This window comes from Eumetopias jubatus, unplaced genomic scaffold (assembly GCF_037043125.1).
Source record: "Eumetopias jubatus isolate StellerSeaLion01/CBP00866 unplaced genomic scaffold, mEumJub1_p1.0 scaffold_13, whole genome shotgun sequence".
NCBI lineage: Eukaryota > Metazoa > Chordata > Mammalia > Carnivora > Otariidae > Eumetopias > Eumetopias jubatus.
This window is the reverse complement of record NW_028274819.1, coordinates 38,804,332-38,827,264: the sequence shown is the minus strand read 5'-3', so window position 1 is coordinate 38,827,264 and position 22,933 is coordinate 38,804,332. Positions and strand designations below refer to the sequence as shown.

The following is a 22,933-nucleotide window of genomic DNA, read 5'->3' as shown; positions in this document are numbered from 1 at the left end:
ATGGGGATTGCATTGAATGTGTAGATTGCTCTAGGTAGCATTACATCTTCACAATGTTGGTTCTCCCAATCCATGAGCATGGAACGTTTTTCCATTTCTTTGTGTCTTCTTCAGTTTCTTTCATGAGTATTTTATAGTTTTCTGAGTACAGATCCTTTGCTTCTTTGGTTAAATTTATTCCTAGGTATCTTATGGTTTTGGGTGCAATTGTAAATGGGATCGACTCCTTGATTTGTCTCTCTTCTGTCTTGTTGTTGGTGTATAGGAATGCCACCGATTTCTGTGCATTGATTTTATATCCTGCTGCTTTACTGAATTCCTGTATGAGTTCTAAGCAGTTTTGGGGTGGAGTCTTTTGGGTTTTCCACATACAGTATCATATCATCTGCAAAGAGTGAGAGTTTGACTTCCTCTTTGCCGATTTGGATGCCTTTGATTTCTTTTTGTTGTCTGATTGCTGTGGCTAGGACTTCTAATACTATGTTGAATAGCAGTGGTGATAGTGGACATCCCTGCCGCATTTCTGACCTTAGGGGAAAGGCTGTCAGCTTTTCCCCATTGAGAATGATATTCGCTGTAGGTTTTTCATAGATGGCTTTTATGATATTGAGGTATGTACCCTCTATCCCTATACTCTGAAGAGTTTTGATCAAGAAAGGATGCTGTACTTTGTCAAATGCTTTTTCTGCATCTATTGAGAGGATCATATGATTCTTGTTCTTTCTTTTGTTAATGTATTATATCACGTTGATTGATTTGCAGATGTTGAACCATCCTTGCAGCCCAGGGATAAATCCCACTTGGTCGTGGTGAATAATCCTTTTAATGTACTGTTGGATTCTATTGGCTAGTATTTTGGTGAGAATTTTTGCATCCATGTTCATCAAGGATATTGGTCTGTAATTCTCCTTTTTGATGGGGTCTTTGTCTGGTTTTGGGATCAAGGTAATGCTGGCTTCATAAAATGAGTGGAAGTTTTCCTTCCATTTCTATTTTTTGGAACAGTTTCAGGAGAATAGGTATTAATTCTTCTTTAAATGTCTGATAGAATTCCCTTGGGAAGCCATCTGGCCCTGGGCTTTTGTTTCTTGGGAGATTTTTGACTGCTTCAATTTCCCTAGTGGCTATAGGTCTGTTCAGGTTTTCTGTTTCTTCCTGGTTCAATTTTGGTAGTTGATACATCTCTAGGAATGCACCCATTTCTTCCAGGTTATCTAATTTGCTGGCATAGAGTTGCTCATAATATGTTCTTATCACAAGCATATTTTTAAATATATTTTTTAAATAGCTCTTAATTTTTTAAGTTAAAATAATAAGATTTATTTTTCTAAACTTTTATATGTGTTAACATATGTAATCTTCAGAACAGCCTTATAAAGTAGAATACCATAACTGTCCCTTTACAGATGAAGAAACTGTGGTACAATGATGTTAATTTGTCCAAATTCATATAGAGAAAGGGACTCCTTGGGGTGCCTGGGTGGCTCAGTCAGTTAAATGTCTGCCTTCGGTTCAGGTCGTGATCCCAGGGTCTTGGGATCGAGCTCCCCACCCCAAAGCAGGCACCCTGCTCAGCAAGGAGTCTGCTTCTCCCTCTCCCCCTGCCCCACCGTCCTCTTCCCCCTTCCCACTCATGCTTATGGTCTCTCTCTCTCTCTTTCTCTCTCTCAAATAAATAAATAAAATCTTTTTAAAAAAAGAGAGAAAGGGACTCCGCTGGGATTTAAATCCAGGAGTGCACTCTTTTCACCACTATATTATTGGTATTGACTTTAGCACCAGTTTAAAATACGCCACAATTTAATCTCTGATAGATAGCTAATAATAACTTTATCATAAATGCAGTAAATAAGCATGTTGTTAGAAGGAGCTACTTTCAGTTACTGATGGAAAAGACTTTGGTGTATTTGTGGTACATGGAAGTAAGACAGTTTGGACATGGGAAGCAAAATACTTAGCTTTTTTGCCAACTACTTTGAAAGTTAATACTAAAAACAGTTTGACACAATGCCAAATCAATGACAAACTAATTTTTTTTGCCCCCTTCCAAAAAAGACTGGACTATAAGGAATACTTAAGTTTGTATCAAAATGTAAATTAATTTATTTTAATTAATGTTTTAACATGCAGTAATCTTGCAAATAAGGACTGTTTTTTCCCCAACCTATTAACATGTTTTACCAGCTGATCTTTTTCCTTTGTCTGTGCACACATATACATAGTCTTGGCTCGTCTGAAAAAAGAAGTAATAGAAGGTAAATAGAATACTTCTCTTTTAATAATTCCTTGGAATCAATTAAAATTCACTTTAATTAACAGATGAATGCTTATTTATAAGCAGTTGTGTGCATAGGTCTGCATGAATTATGTCAGATTGATAAAGATTTCTTAGTTGACTTCCAGAAGTTCCTTGTTCTTTGAATACACAGATGATATTAACAGTAAACACACTTGTAAGAGTTAGACGTATTACAGAGATACTCTAACCAGAACAGTTTCCACCAAATCCTTAATTTTCCTGATGTAAACAAATTGAGAAAAGGCTTTGTTGCTAATCTTTCTTTTGTAGGCAAGTATTTTCTTTTCAATGAATTGGTATGTTGCTGGGATTGGGTAAACATCAATGTAGAGTTGCTAGTGGCAGTTTAATTAGGTTTTTTTTAAGCGATTCAGGCTTGTGAGCTACATTTTCTATAAATTTAAATGTGCTGTTCATCTCTTGTGAAGATTTGGGGCACCTGGGTGGCTCAGTTGGTTAAGCGACTGCCTTAGGCTCAGGTCATGATCCCAGGGTCCTGGGATAGAGTCCCGCATTGGGCTCCTTGCTCAGCAGGGAGTCTGCTTCTCCCTCGGGCCCTCCCCCCTCTCATGCTCGCTCTCTCTCATTCTGTCTCTCTCAAATAAATAAAATCTTTAAAAATAATAATAATAATCTCTTGTGAAGATTTTCCATCCCAAGTTGCAGGTTTTTCCTCTTCTAGAGACCCCTTTAAAAAGTCTTTGTTCGGGGCACCTGGGTGGCTCAGTCATTAAGTGTCTGCCTTCAGCTCAGGTCATGATCCCAGGGTCCTGTGATCGAGCTCCACATCGGACTCCCTGCTCAGTGGGAAGTCTGCTTCTCCCTCTCCTACTCCCCCTGCTTGTGTTCCCTCTCTCGCTGTGTCTCTCTCTGTCAAATAAATGAATAAAATAAAAATAAATAAATTCTTCTTTAAAAAATAAATAAAAAGTCTTTGTTCATGTGATTAAAGAGTATTGCATTTATCCTGTCAAACAGTTATTTGTGCACAGAACAAATGAGTGAGAACTTAGAATGCTGTCATTAGGGCAGAATTCATGTTGGTTTACTCTAAGCAGTAAGAAAGTGTTTCATGTGCTAAGCACTTGACTCTTCCTACTGCTCTGGGTAGTTGGGGGATAGGCTCTCAAAGGAGAAAGACTGACTCAAGCTGTCATTGATCCCTTACTCATTATACCAGTAGTGGTAAATTTTCTTTTCACCTGTGCTACGGTTATCCTTTCTTTTTTTTTTTTTTAAGATTTTATTTATTTATTTGAGAGAGAGAGCATGAGAGGGAAGAGGGTCAGAGGGAGAAGCAGACTCCCCGCTGAGCAGGGAGCCCGATGCAGGACTCGATCCCGGGACTCCAGGATCATGACCTGAGCCAAAGGCAGTCACTTAACCAACTGAGCCACCCAGGCACCCTATGGTTATCCTTTCTTGGTAGAGGATTCATTACTGGTCTCTAAAATCTGGCGTACTCCAGGGCTGTATTTCATGAACATAGAACACTAGTTGTGCAAGATACTGATAGGTGTAAAATAGGAAAAAAAAAAAAAAAAAAAGGTTTGTAGGCAAACCTACAAACGTAACCATGTTACGTTAAGATACAGTTAAGATATATTCAGTAGACCTCTTTACACTACCCAGAACTATCAGTGTGCTAATGTGCATTATGAACATGGTTAAGATATGTTCAGTAGACCTTTTTACCATAACACTACCCAGATCTGTCAGTGTGCTAATGTGCATTACGAATCTCAAGATGAGGATAAAGCATCTGGTGTTTCTTAAAGATTTCCTTCCTTCCTTTTTTTTTTTTTTTTAACGAAAGAGAAAGTCACTGGGCAGGAAGCTTTTTGGGAAACGCTGTTCTAGACTTAGGCTTTCTTAACCTTAGCCCTTCAACTTTTGGGACTGGACAGTTCTTTGTTGTGGGACTTCCTGTGCATTGTAGCATGTTTATCAGCATTTCTTGGCTTTATATTACTAGATGCCAGTAGCACCCTTCCTTCCCTCCGAGTTGTGACCATCAAAAATGGCACTAGACATTGCCAGATGTCCTCCAGGGGACAGAAATCTGGTTGAGAACCACTGTCTGAATTAATATTGCAATATTCCAGGGAGTTAGAGGGTACATTAACAATTTCTATCTCAGATTTTCCTTTTAATGAGGAAGAAACAATGGTCTAGAAAGTGGAAGCACAGATTAAGAAGGTTCAGTACATTCGACCATAATAAACTTTCTGGGTCCACTTTATACCCTGACCTGATTTTTTTAAATGTACTTGGAGAATTTAATGCAAAAAGTAACTTCAAACTTTGCAGAAAATTATGTGGTAGATTCAAAAGCATATCTTTTGTAAAAAGAGTAGCCCAGATATTTAAATTGATATACTTAATGAAGATATTGATTACACATTTCTAAATCTTTTTTTTTTTTATGTTTTTTATGCAGGGCTATTTTCTTCTTTTTGAGTCTATGTTAGATTCTGTCCTTTATGCGAAGAACAAATACTTGGCAAAAGGAGGATCAGGTGAGTAAAAATTCTAGTTTTAATAATGTAATTTCAGTCTGGCAGAATCAAGTGAACCTTTGGATTTCAAATAAACTATGCATGACTGAAAAAATTCCCAATAGAAATGAAAGATGTTTCCATTAGATGAAGCTTGAAGACAGTCGTTTACTATACTGTTGGTAGTAGAACATTATAGAAGATATGCAGGACTTCAAGTTAATGGTATCTCAAGAATGCTTTTTATAAAAATACTAGTGGTAGGACTAGCTTTGGAAGCTATTTGCTGTTGAAATGAAAATCTAACAGAAACCCCTTTTGATTTTTAATCCTTATGACATTTGGTCTTTTTTTTTCCCCAATAGAGTATTACATACTAGGTTGGCTATTACCTACTGTACTGGAAAATTTTCCATGACTTCACTAAATATATAAACCTGTCATCTCTGTGATTTAATGAGAACATTTAAAAAGTGATTGGTTTCTACTAAGTTTATGAAGTGCAGCATACCCAATCAGTACTTTTATACTGGACATACTGGACTTTTTTATCAGTATTTTTATTAGATCGCAATAAATTTAGAAAGCTTTCTCATATTAATTCTGTATACTCTAAATGAGAGTATGTTTTGAGATTGTGTTTTTATAAGCCTTCTGCTATGAACAGTTATATACAAACAGTCCTTTTCAGGGCAGGGATTATGTTTTGTCCATCTTTTACTCTTGAACAAGCTCTACTGCTCCTGGAACATAGATAGAGCATCATGTAAGTTTATTTAATCAAATCATTAAAACTGAATTGAATAGCATCTGTCTCCCTTCATTCATCTCTCCCTGAACCTTCACTTTCTCAAAGCTTCAAGATCAACAAATGGTTTCTGTGGTCAGAGTACAGTTGGTAAAATTGTTATGTAAAGGGGCGCCTGGATGGCTCAGTTGATTAAGCGTCTGCCTTCAGCTCAGGTCATGGTCTTAGGGTCCTGGGATCAAGCTCTGCTCAGTGGGGAGTTTGCTTCTCCCTGCCCCTCTGCCCCTCCCTTTCCTTTCCCTCCCCTCCCCTCATGCTCTCTCTCTCTCTCTGTCTCAGATAGATAAATAAAATCTAAAATCTAAAAAATTATTATTAAAAAAATAGATGAAAATTGGACATTTTGAACTAGTGACATAAAGCACCTGATCATAGTTATGCCTCTTGCCCATCCATATTCTGTGAAATCACTTTGGCAATTATGGTACAGTAAAAATCAGTGAGGCCAAAACCTAAAGCACAGAAAATTCTCCAGTACAATAGAAGTCTTTTATAATAGCTTTTAAATGGTTTGCCTATCTTTTTCAAAATACTTTGATTTATTTTATCACTATGTTTTCTGCAAGCATTTCAAGATGTATTACTGATCTCTGACATGAACCTGGCTAGAATTTTTAGATATACTTTACCCTACAAAAATTGGCTATATCTTTTTATAGTTGCAGTGGCTTTTTTTAAATGACTGTTATACTTAATGACTGAAACTAATTATTATCTACCATTTGTTGATTGTCTACTAGCTGCCAAAAACTATACTTTTATTTATATTATTACATGTCTAATCCTCACAACAGCCCTTTGAATTTTAGAAACAAAGGTGTCCTAGAGGACACATATTAAGTGGTCAAGCCTTGACTATTTTTTTTAAAAACTGAGATCTGCCAATTCCAATATTCGTGTTCTTTTCAACATTCCTTTTTGTTTCCCTACTAAAGTGTACTTTATTGAATCTGATTCTTACCTTGAAGTTCTAGGGAAGATTCAAGAAACTGTTTCCACACCTCCCTGAATGGTATTCATTGATCTTACTGAAGGACTGACAGCAACTTAATATATTTAAATTGAACTCTCGATGAAATTCATTAAGAACTTACAGCATGAAAATAATGAGGTTATAGTTGATTAAACAGTAGCAGAGTATTTCCCATCATCAGGGATAAAGTGGAGGCTCCTAAGTCTAGTTCTTTTCATATTTTTATGTACCTAATATTAGCACTAAGGTAATCTGGAGGCATATTGAAGAGAGGTCAGCATTTAACTGCCTAGGCTGTGCTATTGAATGTTGCTTTTAAGAGAAAAGAAGGCAAAGTCAGAAATGAGTAACATGAAGTAGACTATTTAGCTTATTTTGTGTTTGAGTATGCCTGATGAATATCTCCAGTCATCTAGGTGCTCATTCTTCTGTTACAAAGCAAATTTTTCTTTATGTTTTTTCTAAAAGAAAGATTTACTAAGCAATTAGTGTAATGATTTTAGAAAGAATGATTGAATTATGAGAGAGGGAAAATATTAAAGATTCGTAAAAGCATGAAGGGACCACAACTGATATTTTTCCATGAATTTACGTTCAATTTATGTCTCACTATATATACAATGGTATGAAGGAAGTCCTTTATAAAACACAGTCAGCCAAAGTATTTCTTCTCCCTGTTATCACCAAGCAAATTCTGCAGTATTTTGGAGGTACTCATTTACTGCTGTTACTACTAATAAAAATAATTTTATAAAGTTAATGAAAATGTATTTACTAAAGATTGCTTCTACTATTTTTAGCTAAGATTTATAAAGCACTAGTTGTGTTCAGAAACTGTAGTGTTTTACATTCAGCTAGGATATAGATAAAGAGGAAAACTAAGGAAATGATTTGCTGTGGGTGGGGGGAATGGGTTAAATACCCAATGGGTATAAGAAGGGGCACTTGTGATGAGCACAGGGTGTTGTATGTAGTGATAAATCACTAACTTCTATACCTGAAACTAATATTGTATTGTGTGTTAGCTAGCTGGAATTTAAATTAAAAATTGGGGGGAAAGAAAGATACACTGTGACCTATGCATATTTTTACAACTAGAATTAAGACAAAAACAAATGTATGTTTTAGGATGACTACAAAGAATGTATGTATTTTATACCCTAACAATGTCAAATACTGTATTTTACAAAAATTGGAACGAGAATGCAGGAGGAAGGTAGGAAGAAGTGTATATACTTGAGTTGCATTATCTTTAATAGCAGGAATACATGGACTCTTATTTAAAGGTGACAAATCAAGTAATAGAATTGTAAGCAAATTTAGCACTACAGAGTTAATATTAAAATAATACTATTGATTAAATTTAGTGGTGAAGCTTGTGGTGAAAGATTCTGTCTATATCTTGATTGTGGTGGCGATTACATGACTGTATGTGTTTATCAAATCATGTAGAATAATACACCGAAAAAGCCAAAAAGAGCAAGTTTTATTATTGCGTGTAAATTATACGTTAATAAAAGTGACATTTAAAAAAAAGTGAAGTACCATTTCCCACCTTGAAGTCAATTGGATTATGACATGGTTTGATTTCTAACTCCCAAAAAATATATTAAAGCTGTGTACTAACTCTGTGCCCACCTCTGTATTTGCTGTTAGTATCATCAATACATCTACCTTTTGAGTTTTAAAAAAAAATTATGAAAAAAAGAGAAGGGGAGGAATAAAGAAATATACTAATTTTATCATTGTTCTTGATAGGAGATTAATAAATAGTGTTGAAAATAGAGTACCAAAGGTATTCTATAATGTAATTACGAAGTTATCTACTAAAACAAAAACACAAAACTTCCTAAATATAAGAACTAATACTGAGGAAAAAGTAAAAAAGACCATGTAGTGAACTACTTAAAAACAAAAGAAAACAGAAATTACAAATACAAAAAAAAAAAAACATAAAATGGTAGAGTATGATCAAAAAATGTTTTTCGTATCCATCAATGTAAATGGGTTAAACTCACTTATTCAGAGAAAAAGAATTTCAGTTTGGATCACCAAAAAAACCCCAATTTTATATACTTAGAGAGGCACATCTAAAACAAAATTATTTGGAAAAGTTAAAAGGATGAAAAAAAGATAGTTAAGCAAATGCCCTCAAAATGAAAGTAGAAATCATGGTGTTATTGATACCAGGGAGAGAAAATTAGAGCAAAATATTATATAATCAATCATATGAGTAGGACTTAGAGCTAAGGCATAAAATCATGCCCATATTCATAGATACTTAAAAGGTTTTTGACAAAATACAATTTACATTCTTGATTTTTTTTAATGAGAAAATATGAATAATCAGACACTGGCTTATATGGCAAAGTATATTTATGTCAGGTGAAAATCTGTATCATGTTTAATGGGGAAATACTAAAAACATTTCCTCTATAGTCAAAACAGGATTTAGGTGGCTACTATTACACCATTATTTAATATTTTACCAGAGGTACTAGTCAGTGCTATTAGAAAAGAGAAAGAACATAGAAGATAAATCAAGAAGGAGAGAAAACTAATTCTATTTATAGATTCTCTGATTCAAACCGAGGCACTTCAAGTGAATCAACTGAAAAATGATAAATAATAAAATAATTTAGTACATTATTGAGCTACAAAATAACATCATTAGAAATAAGCAAAACTTATATGCCAGCAGCTTTACTACTAAAAGAAGGAAGATAAATAAATGGAAAGATAGATGTTCTTAGAAAAAGAGAATCAGTACCATAAGGATACTGATTTTCCCAAAATTAATTTAAAATTTAGTGTAATCCAAAACCATTGACATTTGTTGAAGATAGATAAGTACATGAGAGTTAATTATGCTCAAAAATATTTGATATTTTTATGGGATAAATTTTATAAAATTGTAATGTAATTCCAACAAACAGCTTTGGTGTTTTTAATTAGGATTTTTAAATTTTTTGGTAGTAATGGCAAGGAAAACTGAGAAGGGTACTGGCAGGGGGAGCAGGGGACAGGAAGACTTGTGCTACCAAATTTAAAACATTACAGAGCCTCAATAATTAAAACAATGTTCTTAAATGGACAGATGAATTGAACAGAATTGAGAATCCTGGTATAAACCAAATAATATATGGTATATCATATAATTTACTGTAGTAAATTATGTTGAGACAGTTAGGTAGCCCTCTGTGTTAAAAAAAAGAAAACATAGGGGCTCCTGGGTGGTTCAGTAGGTTAAGTGTCTACCTTCAGCTCAGGTCATGATCTCAGGGTCCTGGGATCAAGCCCTGAGTCTCCTTGTGTGAAGCTCCCTGCTCAGCAGGGAGTCTGTTTCTCCCCCTCCCTTTGCTCCTCCCCTGCTTGTGCGTGCTCACTCTCTCTGTCTGTCAAATAAATAAATAAAATATTTTTTAAAAAAGAAAACACAATAAATTATAAAGTAAAAAATCCACACAGTATAAATATTACATGAGTCAAGATTAAGTGCAAAAAAAAAAAGGATAAAAATACCTGAAGGAGACATACAAAGTTGGGGAGGGAAACTTTCTAAATAAGAACTTAGATTCAGAGGCCTTTATTGAAAGAAAGATTGATAAATTTGATTATATAAATAAATTTCTAAATGACAGCGTACGCCATATGCAAAGTTACACAAGAAAGTACAGACTGAAAAAATTTTCAATTCCTGTCACCAACAAAAAGCTAATCTCCTTAACACTTAAATAGATCCTACAAATAAGACCACAAACTCAATAGAAAATTGAGCAAAGAATTGAATGGCAGCTCACAGAAAAGGAATACAGATGACTTTTAAAAATGTCCTCAGTGGGCGCCTGGGTGGCTCAGATGGTTAAGTGTCTGCCTTCGGCTCAGGTCATGATCCCAGGGTCCTGGGATCGAGTCCCACATCGGGCTCCCTGCTCCTTGGGAGCCTGCTTCTCCCTCTGCCTCTCTCTCTCTCTCTCTCTCTGTCTCTCATGAATAAATAAATAAAATATTAAAAAAAAAATAAAAATGTCCTCAGTCTCTGCCCTATTAAGAAAAATGTCCAATCTGAGGAATCTTTGTCTTACTCAAGGTTTCACTGTATACTCCTGTGTTTATCTTGAAGTTACAGCTTTGACATTTAGGGCTGTGGTTCATTTCAAATTAATTTTTGTCTATGGCATGAGGTAAGGATAGATGTTAATATGTTCTAGCACTCTTTGTTGAAATGATTATCCTTTACCATAAATTGCTTGGCATCTTTGCTGAAAATTAATTGACCATATATGTGTGGGTATATTTTTGTATTCTGTTCATTTGATCTGTAATTCTCTTTTTCCATCAATACCATAATAATTATTTACTGTAAATTGCTTTGGCAGTTTGGTCCTTGTGTGTGTGTCTGTGTGTGTGTTTTTTTAAAATAAATTTTATAATCTTACCAGTTTTGAATCTGTCAATCTATCAATTTTAACAAGATTGCTAGAATTATGATAGGATTGGCTTGAATGAGTAGATCAACTTGAGAGTAATTAGCATCTTAACAGTGTTGTCTTCCAAACCATAAACACAATATATCTTTTCATTTTTTAAAGTCTTTAATTTCTCTTGGCATTATCTTGTAATTTGCAATTTAGAGATTTTTCACATCTTCTGTTAAGTTTATTCTTTTTTAAAAAATCTTTTTAGAGAGAGAGTGTGTGTGTTGTGTGTGCACGAGCAGGACGGGGGTGGGGGTGGTATCAAGCCAACTCTGCACTGAGCATGGAGCTCTTCACAGGGCTCAATCTCACGACCCTGAAATCATGACCTGAGCTGAAATCAAGAGTTGGACGCTCAGCCAACTGAGCCAGCCAGGCGCCCCTGTTAAGTTTATTCTGAAGTATTTAAATTTTTTTGTCATTTTTACAGGTGGAAATTTTTAAATTTCATTTCTCAGTTGTCTACTACCAGTACAAAAATACAATTGATTTTTGTTTATTAACCTTGTATCTTATGACCTTGCTAAGTTTACTTGATAGTTCTAGTAGTTGTTTTGTAAATTCCTTAGGCTTTTCTATGTGACCAGTCATGTTGTTTGCAAATACAGTTTTTTACTTCTACCATTCCATACTTTCTACCTTTAATTTGTGGGGTGGGAGGTGCTGTAACTCTTTGAATAAAATAGGAAACAAGTCCATTGATATATAAATAAATAAATGAGGGGGCGCCTGGGTGGCTCACTCGTTGAGCATCTGCCTTCGGCTTGGGTCATGATCCCAGGGTCCTGGGATCGAGCCCTTCAGCGGGCTCCCTGCTCCACTGGAAGCCTGCTTCTCCCTCTCCCACTCCCCCTGCTTGTTTTCCCTCTCTTGCTGTGTCTCTCTCTGTCAAATAAACAAATAAAATCTTTAAAATAATAAATGAATGAATGAAAAATCTGAAAGTTTGATTAACAATGGGATAGTTACCTAGTTTCAAAGAACCTCCCCACAAAATAGCTACTAACTACAAAAAGAGTAAATTTCAGTGTAGAAGCATAGCAGTCTCCACCTTCATCAAGTAATCAGGGTTGACATTCTCAGGAATGGGTCAGATTAAAATTGTGGTCTGATAGGAGCATATAGAAATAATTCATTTCTTTGAAACTTCCTCAGAACTGGTAATAGTTTTGTAAAATCATAATTGTTGCATAGAACATTTAGGAGGTCATCATAGGAGATATCTTCTTCCATATTAGTAGAAAAAAATGTTGTTTTTACTGCCTTTATCACAAGCAAAATGAAAGATTTTTCTCCCTCACAAAACTAGACTCACATTTCTTCTGGGGTTCTTCAGAATATACATCTTTGAGTTGTAATTATCAAGATTATGAAGTTGAGGACTACGTCCAGTACAATGCACAATTACCAAGGCCGTCAGTTCCTAACTTACTGTTTTCTGATCTTGACAGACCATCATAATCACTGGGCCTTTTGTTAAAAATATGGATGTTTGGGCCCCACATCAGATCCTTTTGAACCAAAATGTAGGAGGAGTCCTATTTTAAGAATTTGTTTGTTTTAGAATTTATTTGAAATATATATTTTCCTTTGTATCACTCGAGATTACTGTTGGAAGAAATAGAAATCTATCTTGGCTATTCAACAGAGTAGGACTTTATTAAAAAGTAGGTAGGGTGGCTTATTAAGTTTTTGTGAGAACTAGAAAACCAGGCTGGAAGGTTATACAGCCAGGAATAATGTTTTAAAATTATGTTACAGGCCGGTTTAGAAGTAATACCACTACCCTAATATTGGCACTAGCTGACATATTACATTGCTGATCTTACCAACAGTAGGCATTTCTGCCTCTGAGAAGTAGCCAGAATTTTAGGTGCTTATCATTCATTTGTGGATATAGGTCATATGTGCATGCCTAACCTACAAGGGAGAGAGGGAAAGCAAGCTTCTGTCATTTTCAGCCTCCATAGAGGGAGGCTGACCCTGCCTTGTAACATAGAGAATTTCACAAATAGTTCAGAAGGGGGCAGCTAAAAAGAGTGCCAGATATATAGGTGTATATGCTTCACCAATAGTTCTGTCTCTCTCCACAGTTCTGCGAATTTGCATTGGAAACCTGATCTGTGCTAATAAACTGCCTCTGTTACAAAGTCCCCATGTGCTTCTGTCCCTTCCTAGCTATACTTTATGTGGAAAGCTGGACTGCACAGCTTACTCACTGCTCCCTCGTTTCTACTAGCTTGCTTTCCTTTTTAGTGTTTCTTTTTGTACCATGATCTCCTTCCTTAACTCAGCTCTAATAAGTAAGTAAAGCTGAATGTTTCCATTTTCCTCACTTTGCCCTGAAATTTTATTAATCTCCAGTCTTTCTCAACCCCTTTCACCTTCCTCTTTCTCTTTCAACAAGTGCCCATTTACCTTGGGAAAATGGGGTTCCTCTTTCCCTTTCTTCCATTTGAAAAGCATAAAATGTAGCATCATGCATAATGGAAAGCATATGGATTTTACAAGTAGACCTTATGTTGAATCCCTGCTTTGTCAGATAACTAGTTAACCTAGTTAGCTGATTAAGACTGGTAATTTGGGCAAGGTACTGTACTGCTACCAACTTCAGTTTTCTTACCTGTAAAAGGATTAGAAGCTAGATAAATCTAGCTTTATAGAATCAAAATCATTAAATGGGATGCTTGAAATGAAGTGGTTGCTCAAAAAGGTTAATTCCCCTCCTGAGTTACGTCTGGTAAACTATAGATTTACAGTGAAGTGAACTATAGCTGGCAAAATGAGATTAGTGTTAGGTTTATACCTTATAAAAGTACTGAAATGAATTTAAGCATCATGCTATCAAGACTTGACTTTCACATAGTTCAACTCAGGGTAATCAGCCACTGCTTGTGGTTCATAGTGCTTGGAGATTTCCTTTAGTGTTTCCATAATTCACTGTCTACTTTCTTATCTTAAATCTGCGTTTTTCCCACATTTGTTATTTTTGTTTTGTTCAGTGATGTTGCAGTAGTATCATTTTCTACTGTTTTTCAATACATAATTTTTCAGTGTATATTGCAGCTAGCTAAGCTGGGCCTAGTCACTATAAGTTAATGATGGGAAAATGTTTCCAATTTCCAAATAAGAATTAATTTTTTAAGACATCCTTATTATATAAATTGGAAATTGAGGGGCACCTGGGTGGCTCAGTTGTAGAGCGTCTGCCTTCAGCTCACATCATGATCCCAGGGTCCTGGGATCGAGCCCCGCATCGGGCTTCCTGCTCTGCGGGAAGCCTGCTTCTCCCTCTCCCACTCCCCCTGCTTGTGTTCCCTCTCTCGCTGTGTCTCTCTCTGTCAAATAAATAAAATCTTAAAAAATAAATAAATAAATTGGAAATTGATTTTTAAGCTTATTCAACTTCAGAATTTTTGCTGATTTAGTAGCTTAGTAGTATACTTCCCTTTATACATATCAATCATTTTGTCATTAACTGTTAATTTACTAAAATCTTTCTCCATATTGTTAGCGTGTATTGTGAAAAGAATAGTTTATTTTGACTTATTATCTCCTTTTGTTCTAAACCTTTTTACTCTCTGGTTATTTATATACATGCAGTGATGCCAGTACTTACTAGGAATTGTTTCTTTATGCATCTCAGTTTTACCCTTTAGTGTCCCAAAGTTTGTGAGGCATTTCTAAGGGATAAAGGATTTCCCATCTTTATCTATTCACCATGTGAGCTGTTCTAGTGACAAATGAATTCTGGGCAGTGAATCGAGAAGGACACAGATGTCAAAGCCATGAATTTATAAATGGTCTGTTAAGAGGGTGCTTTGTCCAATCAGCGCTTTGTTAATTTCACCTACAAGAAGGTATAATTACTCAATTATGCTTCTATCGGACAAAAATCAAATGACAAATGTGTCAGAATGTGAAGGTAAAGGGTTAGTCAAGATTCTGGCAGGTGGCCCAAAATTTTAGCCAGCTGTGAGGAGGTGGATATGGAACTAAACTGACCTGTAACACTGATTACAGGTCCTTTATGAATATTCATACCTCTTACTAACAAAGATAAAAAATAATTTCATTTCTAAATGCTAGCAAATAAAGAAACCATAATTTTCTGTATCTTTGTGAAATATAACTACCTTGAAAAATGTACCTCAACACTAGAAAAAGTAAAGTCATATTCCGTTTCTTCTTACCAAAATATTTTTAAAGTTTTTTAAATTTATTTTAGTAAATTGTAGTTTTTCCTTGTGAAAAAGTTATCCTTATTTCTTAGTAATATTACTAGTATATCATAGTGCTTGATATAGAGCCAGAGGTCGGCAAACTTTTTCTACAAAAACCAGACAATAAATATTTTCAGCTTTGTAAGCCCTCCAGTCTCTGTTCCAACTACTCAGCTTTGCCTCTAGAACACAGTGCAGCCATAGACCATAGGTAAATAAATGAGAGTAGCAATGTTCCAGTTAAACTGTTTACAGAAATAGTCAGGGGGCTGAATTTGACCCATGGGCCATTGTTTGCCAGCCCCTGACTAATGATATTTTAAATTTTTCACTAAGATTTTTAATAATATCTGAAATAAAAGAACTCTGAGCTATGTTAAGTAACTTGAATGTCTGTGCACTACAAGACTCAGAAGGATATTCAGTTTCCCATAGACTATAGTGTGAATGGCACTCCCTGAAGTAGTACAATATGGTGGCTCTGATAATGACCTCCCTCATCCATTTCTCCCACATCTATATCAGGGATATACGTATCTGGCTTGCTGCCTGTTTTTGTAGATAAAGTTTTCTTGGAACATAGCCAAGCTCATTTATGTACATATTGTCTGTGGCTGGTTTCACAGTTCTAGCAGCAAAGATAAATAGTTTCAACAAAGACCATATGGCCCACAAAACCAGAAATAGTTACTTTGCAGAAAATGTTTGCTGATCCCTGATCTGTACCCTAACTATATTCCTTTTTAAGGATGGAGTTACAGGGCAAAATGTGGGAAACTTGTATGATTGTCTTACTAAGTCCAACAAAAGATCCATAAAGAAGTTGCCAGATATCTAAAGTTACTTTAGAATTCTGTTTCTGCTTCAATGTTTCCCATCTGAGGATCTGGTTCAAGAAACTAAACACACTTTCCTGTAGCTCAAGCTCTTGCTGGTTCAGCATAGTCAGCAACAAATCAGATACCTCGAAGAATTTCTATTAGTCAGGACTTTAAACACAGTCAAGAGACTTACCCTGTGTAGGTGGAAGAGGAGGACCGGAGAAGTAACTCAACGGTCCATGCTAGCCCCATACCCAGTACTCTAGCCCAGTGCAGCTATCACATCTGCCTCACATGCCCCTGTAGGGAGGACTTGAGAAACTTCTTATCAGTGACATAGCACGCAAGTATTTTTTCTGGGTATCGCACACGTCAGGCTTGAAAGGAGCAATTGCTTTGATGCCAAGAGATCTTATCATGGGCTTTATTAGGAAGATAATTTAGTGCTGCTGTCATTGAATAATAAATTCCTAAGGCTGTGGATAGAAACAAAGTTTGGCAGAAGGGGAGGCTTATTTCTCTGCTGTTTAAAGACTAGTTAATAATCATGGAATTATTTCTTTTGTGCATTTCTTTGGTACATATGTACTTGTTTTCAGTTTATTGATATAAGAAAATGTGATTTCTACTTTAATTCATGAATCCCCTGAATTTTATTTGAAGGACAAAATTAATTTTGTTATTTATTTGTCAGAGAAAAATATTTTTTAATTAATTAATTTATTTAAGAGAGAGAGCACAGTGAGCGAGAGAGAACACAAGTGGGGGAGGGAAGGGGCAGAGGGAGAGAGAGAAGCAGGCTCCCCGGTGAGCAGGGAACCTGATGTGGGGCTAGATCCCAGGATCCCGTGTTCCTGACCTGAGCCGAAGGCAGACGCTTAACCGACTGAGCCACCCAGGCACCCCCAATATTATTTTTTTTAATTTGGTGCTATACAGACTTTTTACCCTTGTTATTAGAATAGTTTCTTCCTGAATCACTCTTCTGTCATCTCTCTTAATACTTACTCTCCTGGTTTTCTTCTTGCTTTGGTGGCCCCAGCTTCTCAGCCATTTATTATCAGCCTCCTTCCCTTCTACACATCCCTCAGATTCTGGTACTCATCTTGGGAGTACCATCTAGGGAGAGATGACCTCATGAGCTCCCGTAACTTACATTTCCATTCATATGATCATCATCCCAAATTTATATCTTGAACCCAGATCATCTCTTAAATTTCAGTCCTGTTTATTCTGCTGCTTATTGGATATTTTTACCCATTTGTCCCATAAGCACTGAACTCTTTTGTTCCTCTTGACTCTGCCCTTATTTATTCTCTAATGTAAGGGTTAATACCAAGATCTGCCCCGCTGCTGAAGCTAAAAACTTGTCCATGACTCTTCCCTCTTCGTTACCTCCACAGCCAGCCAATCCTGTGAGTTCTTCCTCCTCAATATCCCTTGAACAATGTGGGAGTTAGGGGCATCACCTGCCCCACCTCCTATGTGGTCAAAAATCTATAACTTTTAACTCCCCCCAAAACTTAACTACTAATAGCCTACTGTTGACTAGGAGCCTTACCAATAACATAAACAGCTGATTAACACATTTTGTCTGTTATATGTATTATACACTGTATTCTTACAATAAAGTAAGCTAGAGAAAAAATGTTATTAAAATCATAAGAGAAAATACATTTATAGTACTGTACTGTATTTATTTAAAAAAAAAATCCATGTGTAAATGGACCCGTGTTGTTCAAGGGTCAGCTGTTTATATCTCCCCCTTTCCATTCCCACAGCCATTGCTCTACTGCAGATCATGCGGGTTATTACAACTATCTCTTGTTTAGTCTTTGTCTTAATTTGCATCTTCCCATTCATTCTCCACATTGTACTCCATCTGGCTTTTCCAAAACCAAAATCTGATCAGGTTGTTACCCTATGTAAAATTGTTCACAGGCTTGTCATTATTCTTAGAATAAAATCCGGTTTACTAACATGGTTTATCCAGCCATGTTTTCTTTGCTCCCTGCTTACCTTTATAGTCTTATATCTCACTCTCTTACATTGGAGTGTATATTAATTGTGACCCCATATGCACACTGCTCACTCTGCCTAAAAACTCCCTCCCCACTCCTAATTTATGTGGTCTTCAATTCTCATATAATACCCACACCCTTGGGGCACCTGGGTCGCTCAGTCATTCAGCGTCTGCCTTCGGCTCAGGTCATGATCCCCGAGTCCTGGGATCAGGCCCCGCATTGGGCTTCCTGCTCTGCGGGAGGCCTGCTTCTCCCTCTCCCACTCCCCCTGCTTGTGTTCCCTCTCTCGCTGTGTCTCTCTCTGTCAAATAAATAAATAAAATCTTATAAAAAAAAAAATACCCACACCCCTGCTATAGCCAAATCTGAATTAGCTATTTTTGCTGTGAGCTCCCTCAGTACCTTATACCTCCCCTTTATTAGTATTTATTACATCACCATTAATTGCCCCTTTTTAAATGATTTGTCTCTTTCTACATGTTTCAGAGTAATGTATAAAGATTTAGTATCTTTTTAAAGTTAGCATATTGTAAGTTTAACAAATATGTTCATTTCTGGTTTATTCAATTATGCTCTCTTGCTTTAATTATTGTAATAACCCATCATTGAAATCCTTATTTTAATCTTGCCATCACTGTAATGGAAATCTTTTTTTTAAAGAGGCTACTAGAGGGCGCCTGGGTGGCTCAGTTGGTTAAGCGACTGCCTTCGGCTCAGGTCATGATCCTGGAGTCCCGGGATCGAGTCCCACATCGGGCTCCCTGCTTAGCAGGGAGTCTGCTTCTCCCTCTGACCCTCTTCCCTCTTGTGCTCTCTGTCTCTCATTCTCTCCCTCTCAAATAAATAAATAAAATCTTAAAAAAAAAAAAAAGAGGCTACTAGATAGAACTTGGTTACTTTCCCTGACCTATACCTCCATTAATCCCCCACTACTAGTAATCAGTTGCTAGTAATTCATACTGATGATTTTGGGATTTATATTTAGCCTTTAAGTAAGTATATTTTGCCACAAACGGAGATAATGATAAATTGTTGAGTATTTTATCTGTTACAGTCTACCCTGATATTTGCACTATCAGCCTTGTGGCAGTAAGTGATATGAATAAACATGCTGATAGAATTGCTTTTTGGGATAATGTTTATGGCTTCAACATGTCCTGTATGAAGAAAGCAGTTATTCCAGAAGCTGTTGTGGAAGTTTTAGATCCGAAGACTCTTATTTCAGATGCTTGTAGTATTAAGGTAGGTGTTTTTTACCAGTTTTATTTTAACAGAATTGCCATTTTTACTAGTTTTCATTTATGAGTTCAGTATTTGAAATTAACATATTGATATTATATATGGTCTTTCAAAACAGTGATTATTCTTCCTATATTAACCAGTCTAATGTACCTTGAGGTTACAGTATTTACCAGTTGACTATATCATCCTTTGGAATCACTTCTCTGTACATCGCAGTTCCTTATACTGAGGGGTTTTGAAGGCGAAAAGTCCTTCTATATTATCATTTCTGCTTCATCACCACCTCCCTGGCCTTGTTATAATTTCTCATTTACAGCCAGATTATTCATTCATATCATATATTCTACACAGTTTAACATCTCACATTCAAATTTCTTCCACCTTTTCAAATTAAGTAATTACAGTAAATTTGCCTATGAAACTAAAGCCCTACTCTGTTCACATTTCTCAGTTAATTCCTTTTGTGTTTTAAAATCTTATTGTTGGGGTGCCTGGGTGGCTCAGTTGTTAAGCATCTGCCTTCCGCTCAGCTCATGATCCCAGGGTCCTGGGATTGAGCCCCACATCAGGCTCCCTGCTGCGGGGGAAGCCTGCTTCTCCCTCCCCCACTCCCCTGCTTATGTTCCCTCTCTCGCTGTGTCTCTCTCTGTCAAATAAATAAATAAAATCTTTTAAAAATAATAAATGAATAAAATAAAATCTTATTGTTCACCATGCCAATCTCTAGTTTTATTGTGAATTTTGCTGGGTCATATTTACATAGGTTAAATAATAACTTTGCAGTGAAAAGTCATTGCTTTTCTTTTTTTTTTTTTTAAGATTTTATTTATTTATTAGAGAGAGAGAGAATGAGAGATAGAGAGCAGGAGAGGGAAGAGGGTCAGAGGGAGAAGCAGACTTCCTGCTGAGCAGGGAGCCCGATGTGGGACTCGATCCCGGGACTCCAGGATCATGATCTGAGCCGAAGGCAGTCGCTTAACCGACTGAGCCACCCAGGTGCCCCAAGTCATTGCTTTTCTTAAAAAGTCCTTAATTTCGGGGCGCCTGGGTGGCTCAGTCCATTAAGCGGCTGCCTTCGGCTCAGGTCATGATCCTGGGGTCTTGGGATCGGGCCCCACATCCGGCTCCCTGCTCAGCGGAGAGCCTGCTTCTCCCTCTCCCTCTGCCTGCCACTCTGCCTACTAGTGCTCTCTCTCTCTCGTCAAATAAATAAATAAAATCTTCAAAAAAAAAAGTCCTTAATTTGTTTTAATAGATAAATTTAGTTTGTTCAGTTTTAGGTTCAGAACATTGCTTTTTGTAGTCACACTTTCATAGCATCAGTAATTGTTCTCTGCATAAAATGGATATTCAATAAATATTTAATTTTCTTAATAGATAAAAAATATTTAAAGTTGGCATAGAATAATAAACTTAAAAATTTTCTCAACAAGAGCAAGCTGATTAAAATTGCATTTAGCTTCTAAGAAAAAACTATAGCCTGGTTAATGATTATAGTACTGTTGAGGGCTCTGGTACACTGATAGTAAGAGATTTACTTGTATTCTTTGATTATGGGTAGGAGTGTACAGTTCAGTCAACTCAGCCTCAAGGCTGTGAAAAAAGAGGAGGGTACTGGGGGAAGGGGCTCATTTTTCTCTCTAGTGCTCTTTGTTTAATGCCAAAAACTGCTGTGAAGAAATAGTTGAAGTAGAAAATTTTAGACTGATAATGAAGGTATTTAAAATGTACACATACCCTTTCTCTTTTTTTTAAACATTAATCAATGTTTATTTACCTGTTTGTTTAGGTAAATATATTTTGTTCCACGTTCCACAGTCCTCTACAAATAGAAGGCAACCACACTATAACTTCTTTAAAATTTTCTCAAGCTATTTAAAAGAGGCTCAGTTATATAGTCCTGTGAATTGTGTATGCTATGTCATAATCTACTCATGGCAAGTCAGGCCTTCATGGCCTCCCTCTTGTCCCACTGCCATGGCCTGTCCCCATCTGCTCTCCATAGTGAAGTGAAGAAGGACTTGAACCAAGGCAGAACAGGAAAATAAGGCTCTTTGGCCATTGTTTTCCTGAGTTAAATCTTCTTCCTTGGTTTGGCTCTTTGATTTTATCCGTTACAGCTTTTCCTAATATCTAACAAACTTTTCTTCAAATGCAATTACCAAAAAGGAATCCTAAAACACCTTATCCTTTTCATTAGCCTATGTTTTCAAGTTGGCATTTCCTATAAAAATGTTGACTCTTACCATGCATAATTTATAGCAAATGTGTACCACTGGTAGTATACAAAATGATTTTAGTTGGAAAACAAGAAAAGAATTTTATTTGAAAATATTTTAGTGTATCTTAGAAAAACTTTAGCACATCAGAGCCATGATTTGATATATAGTGTTCTTACAAGAAGTCTAAGTAAAAAAATGCTAATTTGGTTTATACAAAAATTAACTAAATGATAGTGCTAGTAGCCTTTAAATTTGAAAACAACTCCAGAAGTGAGGTTTGAATGATTAAACTTTGCAGAACATTGGTTTACTGCATAAAAAAGGATATTTATCTGTTTGGTTTTGGTTTTGTTTTCACTATTTTTACTAAATTCTTCCTTCCACTCTTTTTTAATGGGTAGCAAATAGATTGCCATACAACATCTGTCTCAGCTTTGGAATTTTCTTCAAATTTTACCCTGCAAATTACAAAGACATCCATATGCACGGTAAGCTGTTTCATCTCTTTTCACAAATCTCACTAGCAGTGCAGTTGATTGGCAGGCTAATGAATTAATTACCAGACTTGTGATAAATGAAAAAGACTATTGCCCTCGACAGTCTGTCTTTGCCTTTGTTAGGCTATTGAATGGATCTGTTTTGATAGGTCAGTAGACTTCAAAAAAGTTAGTTTAGTTGAGAGGAGAAAGTAGTAGGACACCATGTTTGCACAATGATTTTTCTTTATAGAGTCTTCCTTATTGCCTCTCATGTAACTAATTGAGAGCACTCATCTTTATCTTCATAGACAAGTTCATGTCCTACACCTCCTAATAGCTCTTAACACTCAATGTAGATGGGAATAAAATATGTTTATTTGGTATAATATTTTATATTCCTGTATAAAATATAATAAATGATGATATACCTTTCTTTAAAGAAGCATCCTGGTGTAATGGGCATTAGAAAAGTTAGTCTGGATTCACATTTGGTTCTGCCACTCACTAGCTTGTTACTTTGCTCAAGTTACCTAGGTAATCTGTACCTCAGACTAATCAACTGTTTTAAGAAAAATGGTAATAATTTCTATCTTGTAGACTAGTTACACAGATTAATGAATTAATATATGTGGAAGCACCTACAAAGTAGCCAGAAATGTTAGGTTATTAAAATATTTTAATTTTTTTCTTTCTCAAATAATTTCTAAATATATATTAATACTAAGATAACAATATTTTTTACGAGGAGACTCAGAATGTTAATAAAATGTGGGCCTGTACTTAAGAAAGTATGAATTTACATAGGTGGTATTGATATAAATATTTATATTATTTAAAAAATTAATTGTATAGTTTTTGAAATACTA

General features: G+C 35.9%; 1 protein-coding gene across 2 annotated transcripts in view; it reads left to right on the top strand.

Annotated features, from left to right (window-relative positions):
• The window catches only part of PRMT3 (protein arginine methyltransferase 3), a 137,054-nt gene that overhangs the window by 65,426 nt on the left and 48,695 nt on the right, over window positions 1–22,933 (top strand). For both annotated transcript variants that reach the window (XM_028117704.2, XM_028117705.2), the window contains exons 11-13: window positions 4,740–4,818; window positions 19,179–19,366; window positions 21,990–22,076. In XM_028117704.2, the coding sequence (XP_027973505.1) occupies window positions 4,740–4,818; window positions 19,179–19,366; window positions 21,990–22,076 (354 nt within the window). The remainder of the gene's footprint in view (window positions 1–4,739; window positions 4,819–19,178; window positions 19,367–21,989; window positions 22,077–22,933) is intronic.